Source organism: Cotesia typhae, unplaced genomic scaffold (assembly GCF_013202065.1).
Source record: "Cotesia typhae breed Kobodo isofemale line unplaced genomic scaffold, CoteBio_Ctyphae contig_50, whole genome shotgun sequence".
In the NCBI taxonomy this organism is placed as follows: Eukaryota; Metazoa; Arthropoda; class Insecta; order Hymenoptera; family Braconidae; genus Cotesia; species Cotesia typhae.
The window spans coordinates 338,546-365,929 of NW_027423758.1; the positions used below are offsets into that span (position 1 = coordinate 338,546).

At 30.0% G+C, this 27,384-nt stretch overlaps 5 protein-coding genes across 6 annotated transcripts; 3 read left to right on the forward strand and 2 right to left on the reverse strand.

Moving 5' to 3' along the window:
- The first annotated feature begins 613 nt into the window (after window positions 1-613).
- Window positions 614-8,731, forward strand: LOC141531932 (mite allergen Der p 3-like). Its single transcript, XM_074250041.1, has 7 exons — window positions 614-822; window positions 1,453-1,840; window positions 1,914-2,058; window positions 2,578-2,725; window positions 3,332-3,578; window positions 3,691-3,831; window positions 8,309-8,731. Exons 1-7 carry the CDS (start codon window positions 614-616, stop codon window positions 8,447-8,449), a joined length of 1,419 nt encoding a protein of 472 aa, XP_074106142.1. The 3' UTR covers window positions 8,450-8,731.
- Window positions 8,732-8,767: 36 nt separating this feature from the next.
- Window positions 8,768-12,200, forward strand: LOC141531933 (transmembrane protease serine 9-like). The gene is made up of 6 exons (XM_074250042.1): window positions 8,768-8,991; window positions 9,948-10,335; window positions 10,407-10,597; window positions 10,959-11,189; window positions 11,518-11,902; window positions 11,970-12,200. The coding sequence occupies exons 1-6, from the start codon at window positions 8,783-8,785 to the stop codon at window positions 12,141-12,143; spliced, it is 1,578 nt and encodes a 525-aa protein (XP_074106143.1). The 5' UTR covers window positions 8,768-8,782; the 3' UTR covers window positions 12,144-12,200.
- Window positions 12,197-13,846, reverse strand: LOC141531823 (uncharacterized). The gene is made up of 4 exons (XM_074249853.1): window positions 13,634-13,846; window positions 13,230-13,368; window positions 12,916-13,029; window positions 12,197-12,847 (listed from the first exon to the last, which is right to left on the reverse strand). Exons 1-4 carry the CDS (start codon window positions 13,694-13,696, stop codon window positions 12,300-12,302), a joined length of 864 nt encoding a protein of 287 aa, XP_074105954.1. The 5' UTR covers window positions 13,697-13,846; the 3' UTR covers window positions 12,197-12,299.
- Window positions 13,847-14,245: 399 nt separating this feature from the next.
- Window positions 14,246-20,283, forward strand: LOC141531816 (multiple inositol polyphosphate phosphatase 1). 2 transcript variants are annotated; one of them, XM_074249842.1, is made up of 8 exons: window positions 14,246-14,578; window positions 14,965-15,272; window positions 15,572-15,697; window positions 15,773-15,917; window positions 16,078-16,288; window positions 17,405-19,162; window positions 19,235-19,483; window positions 19,995-20,283. In XM_074249842.1, exons 1-6 carry the CDS (start codon window positions 14,410-14,412, stop codon window positions 17,802-17,804), a joined length of 1,359 nt encoding a protein of 452 aa, XP_074105943.1. In that variant the 5' UTR covers window positions 14,246-14,409; the 3' UTR covers window positions 17,805-19,162; window positions 19,235-19,483; window positions 19,995-20,283. The 2 variants fall into 2 exon arrangements, with proteins under 2 accessions (XP_074105943.1, XP_074105942.1); XM_074249841.1 differs by having other exon boundaries at window positions 17,405-19,158.
- A 5,045-nt stretch (window positions 20,284-25,328) lies between these two features.
- On the reverse strand, window positions 25,329-27,194 carry LOC141531876 (putative gustatory receptor 28b). Its single transcript, XM_074249946.1, has 4 exons — window positions 26,445-27,194; window positions 26,090-26,161; window positions 25,918-26,007; window positions 25,329-25,857 (listed from the first exon to the last, which is right to left on the reverse strand). The coding sequence occupies exons 1-4, from the start codon at window positions 27,054-27,056 to the stop codon at window positions 25,789-25,791; spliced, it is 843 nt and encodes a 280-aa protein (XP_074106047.1). The 5' UTR covers window positions 27,057-27,194; the 3' UTR covers window positions 25,329-25,788.
- Window positions 27,195-27,384: the final 190 nt, after the last annotated feature.

A 27,384-nucleotide genomic window follows, 5' to 3' on the forward strand; every position in this document is an offset into this window, starting at 1 on the left:
AAAAATTAAAAAAATATTTGGGAATCTGATTCTTTTTTTTTTTTTTTTTTTCTACAAATTTAATTCATTGTTCAATTTACCTATCTACTTCATTCTCATCAATTATATCAGAATAAAAATCATATATATCCAATGACTTTGGGTTTTACCCGGATAACCGAGCTGTAACTTATCCTGCTATCAATTAAACCAGATTTCAATCAGTAGCTCGTGAACTGATAACATTTAAACAAAGCACACAATCATTCTGATAAGGTTCAAGTAGGTAAATTATCTATCAATATCCAAAAATATATTAGAACACTAGAAAATTACTTTCTACTTACCAATCTAATTTTTTATTAAAATTCCAGAATCAACCCCTTGGATCCTAAATTTTAATTTCTTAATTTTCAAATTCCTATTTAATATCTGATTTGCATCTCTGATGCAAATCAGATAATCAAGAAGAAACCTTCTTTTTCTTAAAAACAGATCTGATGAAAATGAAATGGTTATCGATCATTGCACTAGGGTGTCCGGTATCAATCACTTCCTAGCAGTATATAAACTTTTAAAAATCATGAAGATGCATCAAAGTGCAGCTTTGAGTTAACAGAGCATCATCATCAACATGCGGCCGATTTTCTTTGGAATTCTCGCAATAATTGCTCTTGCAAGCACTAATGCAAGGGAAATTCCTTCAAGAGTTGTCGGCGGTGAAGATGCTGCTGAAGGGGCTCATCCTTGGCAAGTTTCACTAAGAAAATCTAACTCTCATTTTTGCGGAGGTGTCATTGTTAATGAACGCTGGATCTTGACTGCTGCTCATTGCATTGTTTAGTAAGTTTTCGAATTTTTTTTTTTATTAGAATTCTGTTGTTAAACAATAATAATAATTATTGACATTTATAAAGATATAAGCTCATCCTGATGTTACATTCATCAAGAGCTTTCATTTGAGTACCCACTTGCATTTTTTATATATTTATATATATATGATATATATAAATATATGAAATATATGAAAAATTAATGTGGGTACTCAAATGAAAGCTCTTGATGAATGTAACATCAGGATGAGCTTATATCTTTATAAATGTCAATAGTTCTCAAGATACAAGGTCATTTCTTAATTATGTATCTAGAGATAGAGCATTTGCGAATTGACTACATAAAAAAAAATAAGATAACACTGGGTATCATCCCAGATTATACTCAGTAAAAAAAAAAAATTTCAAATAGTAGCTAGTATAATCCAGATTATAATGAGTATAATCCAGATATCACGCTGCATAATCTGGATTATACTAGCTGCTATCTCAAAAATTTTTTCACCACAGATATCACTGAGTATAATCTGGGATGATATTCAGTGTCATCTTGTTCTTTTCATGTATTTTAATAATAATAATAATAATAATAATAATAATAATAATAATAATAATAATAATAATAATAATAATATTTCAGTCAAAGCGCAGCTTCCATCACTGTAGTCACAGGAACGAACCGTCTTTCAGAAGGTGGAGATCGTTACCAAGCCAAGACCTTGGTCCCGCACAAAAAATACAATTCTATGGTCTTCAGCAATGATATTGGAATGATCATGCTTGCCGAAGACATTACTTTTAATGACAAAGTCCAGCCGATTGCCTTGCCGTCTGCCGATGACCGGTACGAAGAATATCCAGCTAAGCTTTCAGGATGGGGAACCACCAAACTCGGCGGATCGCTACCGGACAAGCTCCAAGAAATTGAGTTGATGGTCATCACCGAGACTAAATGCAAAAGTTATCACTCTATGGTCAGCGCTGGACATATTTGCACTTTGACACAGGCAGGAGAAGGTGCTTGCCATGTAAGTGTTTTAAAAAACCCAAAATTCTTCATCGTAAAATTTTTTTGCATTAATTTTGAATTTTAAATTGCAGGGAGATTCTGGTGGACCTTTGACTGCTGAGGGAACTCTGATTGGCCTGGTATCATTTGGACGCCCTTGTGCGGTTGGATACCCGGATGTTTATACTAGAGTTTTCTTCTACTTGGATTGGATTTCCGAAACTATGGAAGCGAAATTTTAACGCATCTAATTTTTAGATTTATCAAATGGATCCATTTTCTAGAAAAAAAAAAATAAATTTTGTAATTGATTAAAAATAAAAAATATGATTAAGAAATTTCTTACATTTTTTTTTTTTTTTTTTAATATCGGCGCCAGCAATTTAACAAATGTAATTATTTAAAAAATTATTGCCGATCATCAATCATTAATGATATAGAAGAGTTTTCAGTCAGCTTATCTTCCAATCAACCTCAATCCTTAAATATTTAAAATTATGTAATTAATTGGAATAAAATTGATAAACCGAAATTTCCACTTTATTTAAATGAAAGATATCAATAAAGAATTAGATAAGTCCTACGATATAAGACACAGTCCGCATACCTGGTCATCAATAATCAATAGTTCACTATGTGGTTCGCACTGTTGTTTTTGGGAGTCGCTGCAGTTAATGGTAAGTTATTTTTCTTTCCATTTATATTTACAATGCGCAATTTAATTAATTGAAATTAAATTTATTAATACCTAAGGAGTGCCAACTCTGAGGATAGTTGGTGGTCAGGACGCGCCGGATGGAAAATATCCGTACCAAGTGTCATTGAATGTCTTCGGGTTGCACGCATGTGGTGGATCTATTGTCAGCAACCGATTCATTCTTACTGCTGCTCACTGTGTTTTTGGGTAAATTTATTTTTTTTTTAATTATTTGAAAAATAATTACACAGAAATAAATTTTGAAATTAATTTCAAAGTTTTAAATTTTAACAAAAATTATATCCGATTAAAATTATTGAAATTGTAAAAATTTTTTTTTTAAAAAATTTTTTTTAGCAAATAATTGATAAGAATTTTTTTAAAAAAATTTTTATAGAAAAAGAAAATTTGTTAAAAAAAACTCCAGAAATTATTTTTAAAAATTAAAGTATTTTTAAGCTCAAAATTTAAAAATGAGCTTTTTTTATTAATTTTTAGAATTTTTAAAACTAATGAATTATTGTAAAAAAAAATTATTTAAAAAAATCCACTCTTAAAATATTTAAAAATTTTTTTCATTATAATTTAACTGATATAAAAATTAAAAAAATTGTAAAATTCTTAAATTAAAATAATTGATGATAAAGTCAGCTGACATTTTTAATTTTTCAATTTTGTTCTTTAATTGCACTCTTAATTTTTCAATTTTTTTACAACTGAATTTTTTTTTAAATAATTTTTTCAACAAAAAAATATTTCAAATTAATTTTTATTAAATTAAGTATCATGAATTTAAAGATATTAATTTTCCAGTATACCAAAGACCTACATGACAATTATCGTTGGAACAAACTCCCTGAGCAAAAGCGGTGATGTTTACGAAGTCGATGAAATTTTCATCCACGATTTTTCTCCATCAACAATTATCAATGACATTGCTTTGATACGTACCGCATCTGAAATAAAATTCTCCGACAAAGTTCAGCCGATTAAAATCAGCGAGTATAATTTTCACACTCACGGAGATCCTGCAATTCTCACTGGGTGGGGATATATTTCCGTAAGTAAATTTTCTTGCTCTCCTAGCCGAAAGTACGCTCTTTTGGGCCGCAGTTTACTCCAGAAAGAGTAACAAAATTTCCAATTGATATTAATATCGACCTTAAATTTAGGTCTCAGGAGGAGGAGCATCTGACAAATTACAGGAAATAAATTTAAAAATTTACGAGCAATCAGAGTGCCAAAAACAGTGGTGGAGCTTATCTGAGAGCCAAATTTGCACCCTGACAGAGGCAGGCGAAGGTGCTTGCATGGTGAGTGATCTATATTTTTAAGAGAATAAGAAAAATTCTGTGTCCAGGATAGTCATATAATAAAATCGTTTTTTTTTTTTTTTTTTTTTTTTTTTTTTTTTTTTTACTGAAATTGCTTTATTAAATAATGACTTTTGTTAAATTGCACTGTACTTTGTTAAATATTGGATCTTGTGAACTATTGACATTTTTAAAGATATAAGCTCACTCCGACATTACACTCATTGAGACCTTTTATTTGAGTACCCACATCAATGTTTCATATACACTACTGGAAAAAATTAAGGGATCAAAAAAAAATTCCAAATTTTTCGGTAGTTTTCAACAGGCCGTAACTTTGAGAGAAATGGTCGTACAGGAAATAAAAAAAAAGGAAATTGTAGCTCCAAGTGTCTAGTTTTTGGATTAGAACTTCAAAATTTTGTAGCCTCCGCGGTTTCTGAGTAATCGTAGAAAAACCAGCAACAAAAAAATTCTCAAAATTTTTTTAGTTTTTTTTTTTGGTCTACGGGCGTGGAAAAAATTTTTTTAGCTTAACCGCCATAAGGATCGGATACTTTGTTCATTTAGCTTTAATTTCTTTTTTAAACACCCTGATACGTCCACTCCTCGCTGAGATATCGGTCTTCAAATGAAAAAGGATCTTTTGTCTTTGATTATCGATATCTCAGCAACCAATGATCGCACAAAAAGTTAAAGGTGGGTTTCAAGAACTTGAATGAATTTCCCTTAACGACTGTCCATTGTTTTTTCGAAAAAAGTTTTTCTTTCCGTCACATGAATTTGAAAATGCAACAAAAAAAGGGCTTTTAGTGGTTTTTTGGAAAATCAAGCGCTGGATCGAAAATATTGAGGAAACCACTAATGTTAAGTGTGCCTTTTACAGTTCAATATGTCCACAAAAACCCTACAAAGAATCAAATTAATCCAGCCAGCCGTTTTTTTGTTTCACTTGATCGAATTTTTGAAAAAATTAAAGGATCACGTTTTTTGCTCTGAAAAGCTCATAATTTTTAAAAATGAGAAAAAAAAATGGTTTTTTCGAGCTTTTTCCACATTTTCGTTCCAAAAGTGCTTAAATTGAAAAAAAAAAAAATTAAAAAAAAAAATTTTTTTGAAATTTTTCTCTTGAAAAGTTTAAGAAAACAATTACCGTCGGCATTAGCGTTATCCAAAGCGTACCACGTGGAGGTCGCGCGGTCGGATTTACGCTTCTGTGTGTGTGTGTGTGTGTGTGTGTGTGTGTGTGTGTGTGTGTGTGTGTGTGTGTGTGTGTGTGTGTGTGTGTGTGTGTGTGTGTGTGTGTGTGTGTGTGTGTGTGTGTGTGTGTGTGTGTGTGTGTGTGTGTGTGTGTGTGTAAGGTGTTTCAGGAGAATTGAGACCCGGTGGCTCGTCAGTTCCACCGTATTTAATGACTCAAAACTCATTCTCTGAAGGTTTTTGTTGGTTCAATACCGGGTATTACCACCCCTGTTTTCAATAACGGCTCTCAAACGTTCAGCCATGTTTATGCAGACGGTAATTTGAGGCTGCGGAATGGTATTCCAAATGTGCTGAAGCGCGCGCTCCAAAGCAGCTAAGTTCTGCAAATTTGGATACTCTCTGCGCAACCGACGACCCATTATGTCCCAAACGTGCTCTATGGGGTTGAGATCTGGACTCATTGCTGGGTGTCGCAACAATGTGATGTCATGCCGCTCAAAGAAGCGCCGGGTAATGTTGGCTGTGTGTGAACGTGCATTATCTTGCATCAATATGAACGACCTCAGATGTTGTCGTCTGCGCAGAACAATGGGCCTTAAAATTTGGTCGATGTAACGTCTAGCTGTCAAATTTTCGCGTACAATTACCAAAGGTGTTCTCCAATTTCGTGAAACGCCGCCCCACACCATAACTGATCCACCGCCGTAGGCAACGACTGGACGGACAAAGTTCTGGCGAAAACGTTCTCCACGACGGCGTCAAACGAGAGGACGTCGATCGTTGCCATACAGATTAAAACGAGACTCATCAGTGAATAAAACATTTGTCCATTCCCTCAAGTTCCAATTTCGATGATCGTAAGCATACGCTAAACGAGCTCGACGATGTCTTGCTGTCAACAGGGGTACACGATTAGGATGTCGTGCGTGTAACCCAGTTTCACGAAGACGGTTGATGATTGTTCGAGAGCAAATGTTTCGCACTTGATGCCGTCGTCGCTGTTGCTGTTGTCTGCGATTGGGGAAGTTTCGAGCGACAATATTCGCATTGACGAAAGGTTGTCGTCGAACTTCTCTAACAATTGTTCGATCATCGCGGGCATTAGTGACTCGATGGCGACCTTGTCCGGGGCGACGATGATATTGATTCGTCTCTTGGTATCTGGTATAAGCTCGAGATACGACAGATTGACTTACACCCATCCGGATAGCAACTGCATGTTGAGTGTAACCTTCGTCGATAAGAGTCACTAACCGAGCGACTTCCACCTCCGATAAATGTCGTCTAACCATGATTAAGAATCAAAAGTCAGAAATTTTCAATTTTGACCAAAAAATTAAAAAAAATTTTTTTTAGCGCAGAGGGATTAGTTTTGAAAAAACTGTTGAATGAAGCGATTTGCTAAGGATTCACAAAAAGAAAAGAAAAAAAAAACTCCGAAAAGCGTATGAAAAAAATCGAAATTCGATTGGGGGTATTAACTTTTTTTATTAATTTAATTAAAAGGAGATCAGTAGAATCAAGGAATGCAGCGGTGGAAAGGTGATAAAAATCATTGGGCGATGGTTTTTTGAGTTTCCTTAACTTGTTAAAAAAAAAATTTTTCCAAAAAAATTTTTTTTTAAATTTTTTTCGAAAAATTTTTTTTTTTGAAAATTTTTTTTTTTTTTTTTTTTTTTTTTTTTTGAAAATTTAAGCACTTTTGGAACGAAAATGTGGAAAAAGCTCGAAAAAACCATTTTTTTCTCATTTTTAAAAATTATGAGCTTTTCAGAGCAAAAACGTGATCCTTTAATTTTTTCAAAAATTCGATCAAGTGAAACAAAAAAACGGCTGGCTGGATTAATTTGATTCTTTGTAGGGTTTTTGTGGACATATTGAACTGTAAAAGGCACACTTAACATTAGTGGTTTCCTCAATATTTTCGATCCAGCGCTTGATTTTCCAAAAACCACTAAAAGCCCTTTTTTGTTGCATTTTCAAATTCATGTGACGGAAAGAAAAAATTTTTTTCGAAAAAACAATGGACAGTCGTTAAGGGAATTCATTCAAGTTCTTGAAACCCACCTTTAACTTTCTGTGCGATCATTGGTTGCTGAGAGATCGATAATCAAAGACAAAAAGATCCTTTTCCATTTGAAGACCGATATCTCAGCGAGGAGTGGACGTATCAGGGTGTTTAAAAAAGAAATTAAAGCTAAATGAACAAAGTATCCGATCCTTATGGCGGTTAAGCTAAAAAAATTTTTTCCACGCCCGTAGACCAAAAAAAAAAACTAAAAAAATTTTGAGAATTTTTTTGTTGCTGGTTTTTCTACGATTACTCAGAAACCGCGGAGGCTACAAAATTTTGAAGTTCTAATCCAAAAACTAGACACTTGGAGCTACAATTTCCTTTTTTTTTATTTCCTGTACGACCATTTCTCTCAAAGTTACGGCCTGTTGAAAACTACCGAATAATTTGGAATTTTTTTTTGATCCCTTAATTTTTTCCAGTAGTGTATTACATATATTTACATATATCATATATATGTATATATGAAAAATATATCAAAAATGCAAATGGGTACTTAAATGAAAGCTCTTGATGAGTGTAACATCCGGATGAGCTTACATCTTAAAAAATGTCAATAATTAAGAAAGTACATTGTATCTTGTCAACTCATGATATTTTTAAATATAAGCTCACCCTGACATTACTCTTAACGAGACCTTTCATTTGAATACCCACATCAATTTTTCATATATTTCATATATTTATATATATCATATATATGTATATATGAAAAATATATCAAAAATGCAAATGGGTACTTAAATGAAAGCTCTTCATGAATGTAACATCAAAATGAGCTTATATCTTCAAAAAATGTCAATAATTAAGAAAGTACATTGTATCTTGTCAACTCATGATATTTTTAAATATAAGCTCACCCTGACATTACTCTTAACGAGACCTTTCATTTGAATACCCACATCAATTTTTCATATATTTCATATATTTATATATATCATATATATGTATATATGAAAAATATATAAAAAAATGCAAGTGGGTACTTAAATGAAAGCTCTTCATGAATGTAACATCAAAATGAGCTTATATCTTCAAAAAAGTCAATATTTAAAAAAATACAGTGCAATTTAACAAAATTTATAATCCAATAACGCCAAATTTCATTTATTTATAGCTCACAGATGACTGCAAGGTCGCTAGTTGATAATCAACGCATTAATTATTGTAAATTCAATTATAATAATTGATAAATTTCAGGGCGACTCGGGCGGACCACTGGTAGCCGACGGTGTCCAGATTGGAATTGTATCCTACGGAGAACCATGCGCCCAGGGATACCCAGATGTTTACACCCGCGTGTTCTACTACGCCGAGTGGATAAACAAGATTATCAACTAAAATGTAAATAAAATTAATTTCGAAGAAACTAGTAATTAATAAAGCTTATTTTTATCAGATCAGTTATCTGTTGGGTGGTCATTATTTTATGTAATAATAAACCTGAGCCATAATTTTTGCGCTAGTAATTAATTAGTACATAACGGAAAAACATTTTAATTTAGCGTCTGCAAACAGATAAAAAATATTTTTAATTAACGAGATTATCAAGCGAAAAATTTGACGTTATCTTTCAGGAAAAGACAAAAATAATTGATAGCGGTAAGATATAAAAGTCAGGATTTGTTAAGAATCGATCACTTGATATTTGGCGATTTTTGAGCGTTGGAAAAAATGCACTTAGTCGCTTTAGAAGTTGTAATTATTGTTGCGGTTGGAGCGACGCTTGCTACCCCGGAAATTTCTAGGGTTGTTGGTGGGAACAACGCTGCTGATGGCGCTCATCCATATCAGGTGTCACTGAGACGTGAAAATTCTCATTATTGCGGGGCTGTGGTCCTTAATAGCCGCTGGATAATTACTGCTGCACATTGCGTTGTTTTGTGAGTATAAATTTTGGTTAATTATAATTATGAAGGATGATTGAAATTTCTGAAAAAAAAAAAAAAAAAAAAAAAAAAAAAAAAAATTTTTTTAAAAATTGCAAAAATTAATTATAATTTTTTTTTTTTTAATTAATTACACAATTTACTTTTTTCTTAAAAAATTAATGAAACTTTTTTATTTTTGCTAAATTTTTTAAATTATAATTTTGATAATTATAAAAATCTAAAAAATTATTAGCTGAAAAAAAAAAAAAAAAAAAGATTTGGAAAAAAAGTACCGCATAAATTTAATTTTTAAGCCGGAATAATTAACAGTTTTATTTAGTTACTATATCGGATTTCGTTTCGTGCGAGACGAGGCTATCAGATAAGTTAGCTTTTTTAAATTTATGATAAGAGAAAGCGGTCAAGTCTATTATTGTATATAGATACTTTCATTATCAATTTATAGAGAAATTTTGCAAATAGGGTACGATTAAACATTTATTTTGTTATGTAACAGTAATAGTAATAGTAATTAAAAAAAAACAAATTCTACTTACCCCCAGGCTACTTGAATTTAGCTGTCAAATTTTTTAAATTGCTACAAATCCATTTTTTTGCAATAATTTAATAGTTGCTAAAACTCTTAAAATTTATTAAATATCTGCAAAATTAATTGTCATTTAAATTAAATAAAAAAATTAATTTAAATTTAATGAAAATTTCAAATAAATTAGTCAATAATTTAAAATGATTTTAAAAAGGTAAAATCATTTAAAAGTCTAAAAAATTTTTATAAAAAAAAAATTTGAAATATTTTAAAAATAATTGAAAAATTTAAAAATAATTGAAAAATTTGAAAATAATTGAAAATTATAAAAATAATTGAAAATTTCAAAAATAATTGAAAATTTTTAAAACATAATTTCTTCAAGCTAGATGTCTTCTTAAAAAAAAAAAAAAAATTTAAGGGTGAATACAACCGGAGTAAAAGCAGTAGTTGGCACTAACACCCTCTCATCAGGCGGCAAAGTGTACCACCCCGACTTGTTTATAGTCCACAAGGACTACAAGCTCGTAGTGATAAACGACATCGCGTTAATCAGAGTCTCCAAGGCGATAAAATTTACCCGAAAAGTCCAGCCGGTTCTTCTGCCAACCATCGACTCCTTAACAAAATCCTACCCCGTAAAATTGTCCGGATGGGGAAAAAACAGTACCGATGGAGAAATTCCGGAGAATCTCCAGGAGATTGACCTGGTGGTGATCAGCCAGTTGAAGTGCAGGGTCTACCACCCGCTTCTGCTGACTAGAGGACACATTTGCACCTTGACTGTCCGCGGCGAAGGAGCTTGCAATGTAATTGCTATTAATACATTTATTTATTTATTTATTTTTGATAGTGATTTGATTTTAGTTTTACTTTCTAGGGAGACTCAGGTGGCCCCTTGACTAATAATCGAACTCTGGTAGGCATAGTGTCTTTCGGACGTCCATGTGCCAAAGGATTTCCTGATGTTTACACCCGCGTCTATCATTACTTGAAATGGATCAATCAGACACTTTCTACAGCCAATTCAATTTACAATGATGATATTCCAAATTTTGGAATTGATTACTTGTAAAATGTTGAGAATTTTTTCTAAAAAGACTTGCAATATATAATATGCGCTTTGAGACGTGCAAAATTCTGAAACTATGTAAAAAGTCGTCAATATAAATTTTAATATCTTAAATTTATTAATTTATATTTAAATAATTAAATTAAAAAAGAATTAATTGTTTTCTTAATTTTAAGAATTTAAAAAAATTTTCAAAAAACAGAAACTTTGATAATTAACAATTGTATATTTAAAACTTGTAGTGCGTAATAATTCAAGTGTAATTAAATTTTAAAACACCGCAATCTCACTAGATAAGTTTATCAATAGTTTTTAAAGAATCTGACGGTATAAAAGGTGGTGAGTAGTCAAAGATTAATGAGAGTCTTTATCCGCGATGAAGTCAGCAGGTACAATAATAATCTTGGTAATTATCGCAAGTGCTCTTGCTCCGGCAGCAGCTCGCGAAATTCCGCGGGTTGTAGGCGGCCAGGCCGCTAAGGATGGCGCGTATCCTTATCAAGCTTCTTTGAGACTTTTCGGGTCTCACTTTTGCGGAGGAGTTGTTATTAATGATCGCTGGGTTCTCACCGCTGGGCATTGTCTATATTAGTAAGTATTTTTTTTTAAAAAGCAATTTTTTACTTTGTAATTAGTAAAAATTATTCATTCTTTTAAAATTCAATTTTTAATCCAAAAAATCGGAGATTTACACCGTAAAAATTTCAGGCGCGTTTTTTCGTAAATAAAAATGATTATATCTCTGCTAAAATTTTATAAAATCTCTTAATACTTTTTTTTTTTAAGTTTAAATTCATACAAAAGATATTTTCAAAATCTGTAAAAAAAAGGCGGCAAATTTTTTAAATTAAAAAATGGCTCAGATAAAGAAATTGATTAGTAAAAACATTACAAATTAATTAAATTAAAAAAATTTCAGCATGAACACAAAAAACATTACGGTAATAGTCGGAACAAACAGCCTGAAGACAGGCGGTGACGTTTACAAAACAAACTACACAACAGTTCACAAAAACTACACGGGAGACTTGACGAACGATATAGCGCTGTTAAGAATCTCCGGGAAGTTCAATTTCACGAAGAAAGTGGCGCCAATCCCCCTGGCGATAAAGGACGAAACTAAAAAAGAGTACCCCGCTAAGCTCTCCGGATGGGGAACCACCATCTTGGGCGGAACGCTGCCGAATAAGCTTCAGGAGATAAATCTTACGGTGATTTCGCAAGTTAGGTGCAAAAGCTACCACTCGATAGTCACAGCGGGGCATATTTGCACACTGACCACCAGGGGAGAAGGCGCTTGTCATGTAAGTTTTTCATTTTAACCTTCTTTTCAAGTTGTGAGAGGTACTGTAATTTTTTTTGGACGATTAGGGTGACTCCGGTGGACCGCTGACCGCCAATGGAACTCTCATTGGACTGGTTTCTTTTGGACGACCCTGCGCGGTAGGGTATCCAGATGTCTACACCAGAGTTTTCTTCTACCGAGACTGGATCAAGAAGGCCATTGCTGATGCTGATAAGCCTCACGATGAATTCTTGCATTAAAACTGTATTGGCTTAAAATGTGCTAATTAAATAAAAATGTTAAATTGTTAAAATATATTAAGAGATTTTGAATTTTTTTTCAGTCTTAGTCATAAGCTGATGTAGATATTTACAGATAATTACATATTTACAGATTTATTATCAATAAATAATTTTTTATTTTGTACTATGAGTCTTCATGTGTCTCATATAATTAGACCTAGCAGTGAATCTCTTTTCACAAACGTCGCACTGATGTGGTTTTTCCCCGGTATGAATTCTAATGTGCTGCTTCAAACTGCTGGTTGTGCTGAATTTTGAGTGACAAATGTTACATGTTAGAATTTTTTCTGCCACGTGAATCCGCATGTGATCCTTCAGAAGATTCTGACTCCCAAATTTCGAGTAACAAAAGTAACAAGTACTCGATTTTTCATTATGATTTTGCAAGTGGTTGTCGAGAAGCTGCTCCGTTTTAAATTGAGCGGAACAAATATTGCAAGTGTGAGGATGTTTTTCCTCGTGGATTTTTAAATGTGTGCTTAAATTACCTTTGAGGTTGAAAGTAGCAAAGCAAATGTCACAGGAGTAAGGTTGCTCTCGAAGGTGAATTTGCATGTGAATGCGGATCTGATTTTTCTGACGAAAATTATGCGAACATATGTCGCATTTGTAAGGTCTTTTTGCGGAGTTTTTTTGCGTAGGGTGTTTTGCTTTGATTAATTCTAAAAAAAATATTAATTAAGGGTAAAGAAAAAAAATTGTGAATATTTAAAAGACATACAAAACTTACCAATGTCTTCTGGAGTCAGAGAAACTTCTTCTGTCTTTACTAGATTAGTATCAATTGAAAATTCTTCTTTTATAGAAATTTGATTAGGATCCTCATTTTCTTTTTTTATTAAATCTAAAATTAATAAATTTATTGTCAGTTTTATGATCATGTTAAAATCAACATTGATGATTTTTTTTTAATAAATTTATTTTAGTAATTTTTAAATATTTATCTGGTGAGAAAAATCCTAAAAATCATCAAATATTTTTAAATTCAATTAATCACTAAAAATTAATTTATTTAACAAAAATAATTGTAATTTAATATCAAACCAGGTTTATCACAGGTGTATTTTAAGTGTAATGGAGTTTCAAGTTTCTCTTCTTTAATTTTTTTAACATCAATCGGGTACTCGCAATTATAATTCTTTCCTGCAAGATTATCGCCTGCTTCCTCACCGTTGAGCCAATCCTGAAATTACATGTCTAGTTATCAAATTAATAATACTGAAATTAACAGACATCTCATATTTTTTTCAGATTAATATATCAAATAAATTATTATAAAAAAAATTGTTTAAAAAAATTTCACTTGTAAAAAACTTTAAAAACTGTCAATGCAATTTTTTAAAAATATTTTTTGTTGTAATTTAAGTATTAAAAAAATATAAAAAAATTAAAAACATCGGCTAACTTTAGTATCATAAATTTCTACTATTTAAAAAAAAAAATCTTACCTCGGATTCGAATTTTTCAACTTTTATAATTACCATTTCAAATGGAGAATTATTTATGTCCATTATTATTAACTTATTTTTCTTGAATAATTTTTTACACCAAATTCTAGTCAAGTAAAATAATTAATTTATTAATTTTAATCACATATTATAAGTTTTTTTTTAAATTATGTTTTGGAATTTGTTAGATGTAAACAAAAACAGTTTATGACAGGAGCGACAACAACAACAATAATAACATAAACTATAGCTTAATTTACTACAGTTTAATTTAAAGATTTTTTGACCGACGCGCATGCGTACTCCAAAAAAAGTTTAAATTAAATTTAACTGTCACTTTATAATTTTTTTTTAATAAAATTGCTTTTAAAAAATTGCATTTTTATTTTATTAAAACTTCTACCTGTAAATTTGTTTTTGTCATAATTTATTTATTAAAAAAATTACTAAATTAATTTCCATAATTATGCAGTTTTCTTCACTTTAGACAACCAATAAAAACAATCTAACACTGCAGTATTTTTACTAAAATATCAGAGATGGCGCTTCAAGTTTTCAATCCAAGTGTCAGTTCTTAATTCTGATCATACCGACTGTTTCCTCTGACCGTTTAAAATCAGCTGACTGGGGAATGAAAAATATTTCAAGGTCTCGAGATGTTTCAAAATAACCGTCATTTTTGTAATTACTTCTCTGACATAAGAAATCACATAACTTTTAACATAGTTTAGTACCTCGAGTTACTCTTCAACGTACAGACTGCGGAAAAATTAAAAATGAATCTCAAATTATTTTTTTTACTGTTTTTTACAGTATTTAGTGTTAGTTTTTCGGATAATAAGCTCAGATGTGATTACACTAGTGAACATTTTAATTGCCGGCTTACGTCAAAGACTCCTTATCGTTTGATTGAAAATTATGATGACAGTGAAATAAAATTCTCAGGTAAATTATTTTATTTTCTGTGTAATTTTTAATGACATTAAAGTGAGCTGTCACTTGACAATTTTTTAATTTTTTTTAAAGTAAATTTGCTCCAAAAAATTATTTAAAAAAAATTGCATTTTTAGTTTTTAAAAATTTTTAAATGTCAATTTTTTTTATAAATTTTTTTTTTTGCCATAATTTGTTCGTTAAAAAATTTTTTCAATTCATCAGAAGTCTCTCAATTTCTGTATAATAGAAAAACTATTTAAAAAAAATTACGCTTATAATTTTTATCAATTTATTTAATGGAATTTTTTTTTTTAATTTATTTGTTGTAAAAATCCAAACAATTAACAGATGTCCATTAATTTTATTATTATTATTATTATTATTATTATTTATAGGTTGTAAAGCGAAGAAAATTTGGCTGTTAATAAGACACGGAACTAGGTATCCAAAAAAAAAAGTTATCGCCACAATGGCTCGACTGGAAGAATTCCGTGATGAAATTTTGAAAAGTTGTAAAGACAAAAAATGTCAGCTGACTGAGGAACAACAGACTAACCTAGCTAATTGGAGGTTTTCTATAGGACAAAATGAGCCAATGGCGTTGGCTGAAGAAGGTGGCGTTGAACTACGCGGCCTTGCAGAGAGATTTCAGGCACGGTTTCCTGATTTGATGCCTGAGAAATACGACAATCGAACTTATAAAGTACAAACCTTGATTTTTAGTTACTTTAATCATCAAATATTTATTAAAGGTCCTTTCTTAATCATAGATGACGACTCTAGTATCTTTCTAAATATTAACTGTTCCTGAAAATGGCGTTTCTTCTGTCAAAAGAACAATTTTTCAATTAGAAAACGATCCATTCAATGAATATTTTAATTTTTTGATCATAATTCATAAAAAAAAATTCTAATTGCAATAAATTTTTAGTTTGTTTAATTTAATTTTTTTTTTTTTTTTTTTTTTTTTTTATTAAGCAATTAAACATTTTTTTGTTTTAGTTTAAATTTACAGACAAACAGCGAACTAAAGAGAGCGCTGGAAATTTCACAATTGGTTTATTCGGTAAAAACGGGAGTTCTTACGTCGAATATCCGCCAGTTGAAGCAAAAGATCGAATATTAAGAGTATTTATTTATTATCAAGATAATTGAAAAAAACTATTTATAATTTATAATTTACTGATCGTAAAAAATTTTCAGTTTTACAAAGCATGCGATAAATGGCAAAGAGACGTCGACGACAATCTTGAAGCGTACGCAGAAGTTGAAAAATTTAGATCCTCTCCGGTGATGATTCAAACGCTCAAGAATTTGTCTAATCGGCTCGGTGTGACCGTTGACTTCGGTTAGTAATTACTTATATAGTGATTATGTGATTTGACTATACATAACGTTATATATTGCGTAGTTATATTGTCTACGCGGCTATAAATAGAATAATTTGAACAATGAGGTATTTAGATCAATCTATACCCGAGTTAATATATTGGAATTAATGTTTATAGACAAACTGAAATCAATTCGAGCAACGTGCGCGTTTGAGACTGCCTGGAATGAGAATTCTAAATCTCCCTGGTGCGAGCTTTTATCACCGAATGAATTTCTGATTATGGAATTCAGTCATGACCTTAAGTACTATTGGATTGATGGGTACGGATATCCTTTAACGTATCAGCATGCGTGTACCGCTATTGGGGATATGTTTAAGTTTTTAGAGTGAGTATTTTATTTTATTTTATCTTTTTTTTTTTGTTATTAATTTATTTGAAATTGCAAGTAATCATAAATTTTTTTTCTAAACATAAAAAAATTATAAAATTGAATTAAAAATTTATTTTCTTAATTCTTACTATAAATTCGCTATAAAAAAAAATAATTAACCAATATATTCATTTATTAATTTTTTTTTCTAACGTAAAAATTTTTTAAGGGATTTAAAAAAATTCAAAATTTTTGGGTGATTTTCAACGAGCTGTAACTCAGAGGAAAATGATCGTACAGCAAAAAAAAAAAAAAGGAGCAAATTATAGCTCCAAGTGTTTAGTTTTCAGATATGACCATGAAAATTTTTTATCATGTTCGGGTCTCGAGAAATCCTAAGAAAACTACAAAAAAAAATTTTCCAAATTTTTTCTCGTCTTAAAAAAATTCTACGGGCTTCAAAAAATTTTTTTCCATTGTTTCAATGAAAAGCTTTTCTAGAAAATTTGATGCCCAATTTGACATAATCAAAAAGCCTGTACGATGATTTGCCGCGGAGTTATCGTCAGTCAAAGCAAAAAAGTACTTTTTCACTTTGACAATCAATAACTCTGGAAATAATGATCGTATAGGAAATCAAAGGACGGTTTTTAAAACTACACAATATTCTCTATAAGATACCGTGAATAGCTTTTGTCAAAAAAATTTTTTTTGAATTGAAAACTTTAACTGAAAAAACGACAAAAATTCGCATAATTAAGGATATTTGGATAACTTGGTATAACTTTGGATAAAATGGATGAACAAAGGATATCGTCGGTAATTTTTCAACCTCCAAGTGTCCCCTAAAATCCCTGAAAAATTCAAAGCGCTGCGAATTTTTTTTTCATAGTGCTCCGAAGCTTCAAATTCTTTGTTTTTGCAAAAATCACCATTGTGAGCAATTTTTCGATTTTTATTCATTTCTTCAGCGAAAAAAAAATTTTTTTCTCAAAAATCTTTATTTTTTCAATCAAAGAGATTAATTTTTCAAGAAATTTGAAAAAAAAAAAAATTCAATTTTTTTTTTCAGATTTCTCCAAAAATCAATCTTTAAAAAAAAAAATGATCAATGTCACTGATTTATTACAGTTCCGACCACGAATTAAAGGTATCAGCGTATTTCACGCACTCAGGAACAATTTTAAAAGTCTTATCCCTTTTGGGAATAGCAAGAGACCCGAACCCTCTTCTCCACAACTCATACAATTCATCAAAAGACCGATTGTGGCGAGTGAGTCTGATCGACGCTTTTGCGTCAAACTTGGCATTTGTTTCCTACGACTGTCAATCACCGGAGCCAATAAAGTCCTCGAAGGAATCAGTAGCGGAGGAAAATGATAAAACGCCGAGTATTTTAGTCATGCATCAAGAGCGAATCGTAAATCTTCCTGAGTGTCCAAAAAACTTTCCCTGTCCGCTTGCGGTCATGAAAGATAAATATCCTGACGAAGAAGACGAGTGTCAGTTTGAGAAGATGTGCGAGCTGTAACAAACACTATTTAAATTAAATGTTACCTCTAGGCGACGTTTTATGAAAATTTGATAGCTTAGTATTAAATTAATCACCGGCATGAAGGTAAATGATAATTAATAAACGTCGTAGTTAAGACGTCAGCCTTCCTAGTAGAATAACAGAGATAAAACGAGCTGGAATTTCGGGGAAACATCAACATTAAAAGGATCTTGATCTTGGGAAGACAGAATCTCCGGAATGTTGCGATCAACTCGAGCTCATTTATCGTCGAAACTCCCAAACTCCTCTCGGATCTTGATCCATGGACCCTCACAAGTTTCTGGCAGGTCACGAAGATCAAGTAATAAATACAGTCGGTAATTAAAGTCTTAAAAGTTACCACTGATATTAAACAGACACACCTAAAATAGTAATCAAGGTTACGATGGCAAGAAATTTATACAAAACCGAGATTTTAATTTTGTGATTAAGAATACGCCGTTTATTTTTATTTTTATTACCTACCCGAATCACCGGGGACCGGGATACCTACGTTATCTATCTTTTATAATGAAACATTTATATCTTATTATCAAAATATTTATTTTGTGAATGTTATATATGCTAGAATATTTCTTGAAATTATTCTTAGGTAAAAAATTTCAATATTTATAAAAGTAACATTCGCTTAAGGTTATCGGGCAATTTATTTTACATTATTTATCTTTGAATATTTTTTGCTAGTTTCAATAGTTTATAAACTTTATGAATTTTTAATGATAAAAATAAAACTATTTTTCGTTACAGATACTATAAAGGCGTACTAAAAAAAATTTTTTTTTCGGAAAACAACGTATTTTTACTTTAAATGCATAAAAATAATGAAAAAAATTTTTTTTCAAATTTTAAATTAAATTTTATCAAAATTTTTTGGAATTTGAAATTTTTGTTAATATTTTTATTTAATTAAAAAAAAAATTTTTTTTGGTACGCCCTTACTGCATCTGTAACTTGATATGTTAGTAATTTACAGTATTATGATTATAATTAATAATAATTATGAATTATTAAATTATAAATTGAAGACATAAGATTTTTTTGTTCTATAAAAAATATTACAAGTCGCTATTTCGAGGAATGTTAGAGTTTATTTTTGTACATGTAAAAAAACAATAAATAAACGTTTTAATTATAAAACTTTTATTTATTAAGCACCAAAAAATTATGTAAATTACTTTAGCAGATATTTAATAAATTTTGTAACAAATAAATTGTAGAAAAAAAAAAAATTGACAAGTAAAAATTAAAAATAACTTTCTAAAATTTATTAAAAAAAAGAAGATCATAAATGATGTATGACTCATATAAAAATCCACTTAAAAAATGAAACGTAAGTATGTAAATGTTAACATTAATGAAGTCAGAAGCTTTTTAAAATAGTAAAAGATTTATATTGTTTGTTTTAGGTTGAGATTTAAAAATAGATCCGTTGAGAAATAAATGTCCAGATGGAAGGTATGTGATGAATAAAAGAATTCACGGTGGGTTTCACTGGAATTCTATTGCCCTGATTTTCCGCATTTACGGAGTTGTGTTCCACTAGTGTAGTGAAGCTATACATATAGATCAAGCACCAGAATCGTCTAGTCAGAGACACCCCAGCAGAGATAAATTACTTGGATGCTCAGTACACACGATATAATACAAAACGAGACGTAAGAAATATAGAGTATTTTACTTTTTAAACTATTTCATTAAAAGATTTTATTCCTAACAATCTTTTTATTTTATAGTATTAAAGTTAGCTGAAGTTTTTAATTTTTTTATTTATTAATTTATTAAATAATAATTTTTTTTAAATTGCAATTAAATTAATTAATATTTAATTTTTTTTTTTCAATTTTTTAATTAATTAGAATTTAATAAAAATTGATATGATATTAAAAAATAATTTGGGTGTCAATATTTAGACCCCTGTCAATAATTAGAGCTTTTAAATTGTAGTTTTTTACAAATAAAATTTTTTTTTATTATTTTTCAATAAAAAAAAATTTTTAAGACCTCTAATTTAATTTTCATTTTCTCTATCTCTTTCTTCCTTTTAATCCACTTTTATTATCTTATTTTATACTTCTATTTTAACTCTTTATGTTTTTCGGTTTATTATTTCAGCATTGCGGTGTGGTTTATATCAATAATAATTGTAAATCTTGAAATGTTTTCCAGATTCTGCATTTACTTCCTAGCATTGAACAATCATCGCCAGCAACAACCAGTAATGCAGCAGCCGCCGATCGCCGAGTTTTGATGTGAGCGTATATTGACACTTAAATCCAGTGCGGCCGCCTAATTTTCTCAAGTGTCGTGATTTTGAAGGCTCTGAGAGGTGAGCCTATCAATCAAAATAATTCTACAAGAACTGTGACTTTGATTGATATCAGATGTTCTATCCAGGAGTCTGGTAATCATGCCTGCTAAAAATTCCAGAGAGGTATTGCAGTCTCGCGTTCCAAAGGTAAGTTTTTTTTTATTTTATTTTATTTTATTTTTTTTTTTTTCTATAAAAATTCCTGTAAAAAAATTAATAGAATTTTTACATAAAATAACTGGAAATAACAATTTCCATAAAAAGAATTGTTTATACTCTTGCCAACGAATGACTGCTCTAATTCGGGTTCCGTTGTAGTTTTGGCAAAATCTCCCGAGTGAGTGAATCTGAAATTTTGTTCTATATTCTATAATTTTTGCCCCAGAAACTTCAAGTTGAAAATATTTAGTTAGTTAATAAAAAGCTACTGAGATAGAAAAGACGGTCAGAGCTTTGCTCCAGTTACAAGAATTGTTCCAGACTAAATTTAAGGTTCAATAGACCGCTGTCTCCTCTAAGATAACTCTCGAGATCGATAGTGAATTTTTTTTATTAAAAAAAATTATTTTTAATTATTATTTATTAATTTTTTATTTTAATTTATTATCAAAAAATTATTCACTCTTTAAAATTTCAATTTAAACGCAAAAAGTCGCCGTAAAAATGGCGGGTGCGTTTTTTCGTGAATAAAAATGAAGATATCTCCGTAAAAATTTTATAAATTATCTTAATTCTTTTTTTTTAACGTTCAGATTCGTACAAAAGATATTTTTGCAAAATTTTAGCGTTAAAAGTCATTTAATTCGGTTGTAATACTCATTTTTTTGTTAAAACTGGTCGACCATATGTTCGGTGTCTCGCCGCCATATTGATGCTTTGTATTTTAAAACTATGAAAAAAGGCGGCAAATTTAATAAGTGTTTAAATTTGAAAATATGATAGATGACAAAAGATTAATTATAATTATCACATTGAATCATTGTGAGTGACAATTCAATTACCGTCGACAGATCTACGAATATATATTTAGTTAGTGTGCATGTGGGTGTCTATAATAATGAAATATAATATGTTATTAAACATCACGCGTCTATCATCATCAGTATGCATTCAAATTATAGTCAAACAAGAGATCGATGATTAATATTACGAACGAGATTTTATTCCCGCGAGTCTCATTAGGTATTTTATGTGATACAATAGATAATTTATGTTAATTGTTTTTAAGCCCAGGACAAATTGCGCTTTAATTTTCTAAATTAAATGTCAATCAACGATCAATGAAAATTTTATCGTAAGTGAAAAAAAAAATTATTGATGGCTTTTAAATTAAAACGAACCTTGCAGTCACTATATGACTTAATCGGGGACAAAATTTTGTTTATTCTCTTAACAATGTAGATATTATTTTTTATTTCTAATAATTTCAGGACGTACATAGTTAAATATTCAAGTATACATTGTATCTGAATTATAACATCAAATTCTGATATAATCAGGATATATTCATGCATGTTGCGTTTAATTTCTCTCACTTGCACTCCGGTGGATTTAATGGGAGGTTTTCACACATGACGTTTAATTAATTCCTAATTCCTTTGGAGGATTATAACGATTATCTCTGATTTGGTATTAGATTATTACAAAATAATTATTTACAAATTAATTGGCAGATAGGCTAATGTAGAATTGAATAGAAATAACCAGATATGATTCAATAGTACTGATAATCTGAAATTAAAAAAAAAAAAATATATCGGTTATTTTTTGTAGTCAAAAGTGTACTTACCAGTGTCAAAAAAGTGCAATCTAATGGAACAATTCCACAACAGGTAAAATCGACGGTCAGGAATGGAAGGTGGGAAGAAAACTTCAACACCTATTAACAAAAATATTATTTATAACGCTATATAATAAGAGAAAAAATTATGAAAATAAATTTAGCAAATATTTAATAATTTTTAGCTGAAACTCGTTATTGGTTAGTTTAGGCGCGCTATTTAAATTTCTAATTTTTTTTTATTCCTTAATTTTTGAGATTAGTGTATATAAAATTAATTTACCTTTTTAAAAATTTTTTCATCCATATCGAATCGATCCCTGAGCAAATTTAAAATTCTTGAGGTATTTTTATTCTGTAAAAAAAAAAAAAACTTAAAAAGTAAAAAAAATTTTTTTTGCGATAAAATTCACAAACCTGTTTAATCACTTTGGTTACTGTGCTGTAGTGAACATTACAAAGTTAAAAACATATTGTAACAAACTCAGTCCAACTATGGCTATTCTACCATCAATTGCCGATAAATAAATTATTTTTACGTTTACAATATACAAACTACGCACCATCCGGATAGACATGATAGAAGAAACAATCAAAATAGAAATTCCGTAAAAACTCACTATTTCATCGCACCCTTTACAAATTTCCGCTTACGCGCGTTTTAATTTTGTAAGATCATCCAGAATTAACTCACGGGAATGCGATATTTCACTTTCGAAAGTGCCTAATTTCAAAAGCGTCGAATTAATTCCCTCAAATCGTGTTCGGATTAAATTTATAAAAATTATGTAATGAATCAAGGGCCACTTTGTCAAAATATTCGGCAACAACAGGAGAAAGGTTACTTTGTCGGATTCATAGGTTGAATAAGTGTTAATAAATTATTGTTGAGCAACAATGAAAAACAAAACTCGAAAAAAATATCCGATTGTTAGTGTAATCATTTTGATTTTTATAATCCGCACAACTATTCAAATTTCTATCAACATTTTTCAATCGATTGTTGATTAGATTTATTGGTAATTTTTGTCGGATAATATAAATTAGTACGATAGAAACTATACACGGCGCTGAAGATAACAAAAACAAAGTTTCGAATAGCTTTTTCTCGGAGTAAACTGTCGGTTGTAAATAAAAAATAACGTAGATATTATATGATACTATAATAAACATAAAAACAAAGTTATAACAAATTTCAACATATGAAAAAGTGTATTTAAAATTGTGACTTTCAATTCTTCGATTTCTAGTTATTATTTCAGTAGCGTCAATTGACTAAGGCGCCAATCCAATTAATTTAAAGAATAAGTACTGACTAATCACATAAATCCGATAAAACACTGACTTTATTTTATGACAATTCATTATTAATTTCTCTGTAATTCACCCGTTTTTTGTTCTATCGCATTCACTGGATTAATGATTGCTTCGATATCACGGTCGTTACTAATCAACGGTGCAGAAATATTAGATTTTACATCCAGCTTGTATTCTGTGACAATGGATGGATAATTTATCTATGGTTGTGCTTCTATATTGATGTTTCGTGTAATGCAATTTAAAAATTGCATGCAAGAAAAAAAGCTTTCTGCCTTTCAACCCTGATCATCGCCAATAAAAAAGTCGATATGGAATTGCACAGCAACAATTAAATAGAAGTAACATACTAAGTTACTCTAAAGTTCTTATAAAGACGACACTTGACTCTTGGGTTATGATTTATAATACAGTATTATTTTTCAAAAATGGAACAATACAAACTCGTTTATAATTAACTCCAAAAAATACCAGATATGTTTGTTGAAATATATGGTTTTGAATTAATTGGTAGATAAGCTGATGTAGAATTGAACAGAAATAACGAAATACGAGGCAATAGTGCTGGAAACCTGAAATTTTATTTTCAAAATGATATCGGATATTTATCGTATCGTTAAAAGTAAACTTACAATAGCCAAAAAGTGCGATTTAGTGGTATTATTCCACAGCAGGTGAATTCAACAGTCAAGTATGAAAGGTGAGAAGAAAACTTCAGTAGCTAAAATTAATCAAATTTTTACAATTACAATTAATTGGAAATTTTTTTCTCAAATGATGCAAAGATATAATAATTCACTCACTTTTTCGAATATTTCTTCATCCATATCAAATCGATCTCTTAGTGAGTTGATAATCCTGACGGTTTCTTTATTCTGAAAACATTTCATTTTATTTCTAATAATTTTTCTTTATTTATTTGAGGGCCACCATTAGTGTGACCGTCCAAAAAAAGGTCATACAAAAAATAATGTATCGAATTCTTTAAAATTTTCAAGCTATGAGTTAAAAAAAAAATTGAAATTTTAACAAATGGCGGGATTTAAACAAAAATTTAAAGTAATGCGGAAAAAGTGTGATGATTTGGATGCCAGCAATTTTAAAAATTGTAGCTTTGAAAACTATTATTATAAAATGTAAGAAAACATAATTACTAACCTCTTTAACTACTTGAGCCACAGAAGAAGTGAAGTTAATGAAGACATATATAGGATACAACAAAGTAAGTCCAGTGAAATATGTTAGAGGCTCAATCTTCGGATCGGAGATTAAGTGTATCACTATAAAATACAAACTGCGAATAGTTCTTGTCGAAAAAATAAGTATCACAATCAAAGTAGGAATTCCATAAAAATTCACAAGTTCATCACACCCTTTACAAATTTCCGCGTATGCGCGTTTTATGCTATCAAGCTCATCCAGAATTAACTCACGCGATCGCGATATTTTACTTTCGGTGGTACCCAGTTTTAAAAGCATCGAATTAATACTTTTGAATCGTAATTTTATCATATTTATGAAGATTGTATAATGAATCAGTGGCCAAGTTGTTAAAAAATTTGGTAGATTTATGAAGACAATTAATTTTGTTTTGGAAAAAAATTGTCGCCCTATTGCCATGGCACTAGTCCAGATGAAGTTGCTAGCGAAGATTACATCATTGGTACAATCATATTTTATATCATGATCGGCACAGGTGTTTAAGTTTTTATCAACATTTCGCAGGTGGTAGTTGATGAAAACCATTAGTAATTTTTGTCGGATGGTCATAATTAGTACAATAAAAATAATACTGAACGATGAAAGAAATGCAAAGTTATTATGAAATGTATCAAAAATTTGGTCGACTATTTTCTTCGAAGTTATGTAGTGAAAACAGTAAATATTTAACGAAAAACTAACTATACTGAATATAATGTTATAACACATTCCAAAATATGAAAAACTGTATTTAAAATTATGACTTTCAATTCTTCCGTTTCTGGTAATTATTTCAGAAGCGTCAATTGACCAAGGCGATAGTCCGATTAATTTGAAAAATAAGTACTGACTTATCACAAAAATCCGATAACTCACTGACTTTATTATACGATAATTCATTTTTAATTTCTCTGTAATTCACCCGTTTTTTGTTCGATCTCATCCACTGGACTAGTGTTTGCTTTGATGCCATGGTTGTTACTAACGAAAGTTGCAAGAATTTTCGATACCATCTAGCTTTTATTTTCTGTGACAATAAATGCATAATTTATCTATGGTTGCGCTTCTTTATTGATGTTTCGTGTAATGCAATTTAAAAATTGCGTGCAAGAAAAAAAGCTTTCTGCCTTTCAACCCTGATCATCGCCAATAAAAAAGTCGATATGGAATTGCACAGCAACAACTAAATAGAAGTAACATACTAAGTTACTCTAAAGTTTTTATAAAGACAACACTTGACTCTTGGGTTATGATTTATAATACAGTATTATTTCTCAAAAATGGAACAATACAAACTCGTTTATAATTAACTCCAAAAAATACCAGATATGTTTGTTGAAATATATAGTTTTGAATTAATTGGCAGATAAGCTGACGTAGAATTGAACAGAAATAACGAAATACGAGGCAATAGTGCTGGAAACCTGAAATTTTATTTTCAAAATGATATCGGATATTTATCGTATCGTTAAAAGTAAACTTACAATAACCAAAAAAGTGCGATTTAGTGGTATTATTCCACAGCAGGTGAATTCAACAGTCAAGTATGAAAGGTGAGAAGAAAACTTCAGTAGCTAAAATTAATCAAATTTTTACAATTACAATTAATTGGAAATTTTTTTCTCAAATGATGCAAAGATATAATAATTCACTCACTTTTTCGAATATTTCTTCATCCATATCAAATCGATCTCTTAGTGAGTTGATAATCCTGACGGTTTCTTTATTCTGAAAACATTTCATTTTATTTCTAATAATTTTTCTTTATTTATTTGAGGGCCACCATTAGTGTGACCGTCCAAAAAAAGGTCATACAAAAAATAATGTATCGAATTCTTTAAAATTTTCAAGCTATGAGTTAAAAAAAAAATTGAAATTTTAACAAATGGCGGGATTTAAACAAAAATTTAAAGTAATGCGGAAAAAGTGTGATGATTTGGATGCCAGCAATTTTAAAAATTGTAGCTTTGAAAACTATTATTATAAAATGTAAAAAAACATAATTACTAACCTCTTTAACTACTTGAGCCACAGAAGAAGTGAAGTTAATGAAGACATATATAGGATACAACAAAGTAAGTCCAGTGAAATATGTTAGAGGGTCAATCTTCGGATTGGAGATTAATTGTATCATTATAAAATACAAACTGCGAATAGTTCTTGTCGAAAAAATAAGTATCACAATCAAAGTAGGAATTCCATAAAAATTCACAAGTTCATCACACCCTTTACAAATTTCCGCGTATGCGCGTTTTATGCTATCAAGCTCATCCAGAATTAACTCACGCGATCGCGATATTTTACTTTCGGTGGTACCCAGTTTTAAAAGCATCGAATTAATACTTTTGAATCGTAATTTTATCATATTTATGAAGATTGTATAATGAATCAGTGGCCAAGTTGTTAAAAAATTTGGTAGATTTATGAAGACAATTAATTTTGTTTTGAAAAAAACTTGTCGTCCTATTGCTATGGCACTAGTCCAGATGAAGTTGCTAGCGAAGATTACATCATTGGTACAATCATATTTTATATCATGATCGGCACAGGTGTTTAAGTTTTTATCAACATTTCGCAGGTGGTAGTTGATGAAAACCATTAGTAATTTTTGTCGGATGGTCATAATTAGTACAATAAAAATAATACTGAACGATGAAAGAAATGCAAAGTTATTATGAAATGTATCAAAAATTTGGTCGACTATTTTCTTCGAAGTTATGTAGTGAAAACAGTAAATATTTAACGATGAAGTTACTGCAATAAAAATAATGTTATAAAATATTCCAATATATGAAAAAGTGTATTTAAAATTATGACTTTCAATTCTTCCGTTTCTGGTAATTATTTCAGAAGCGTCGATTGACCAAGGCGACAATCCGATTAGTTTGAAGAATAAGTACTGAATAATCACAAAAAGCCGATAACACACTGACTTTATTTTATAAAAATTC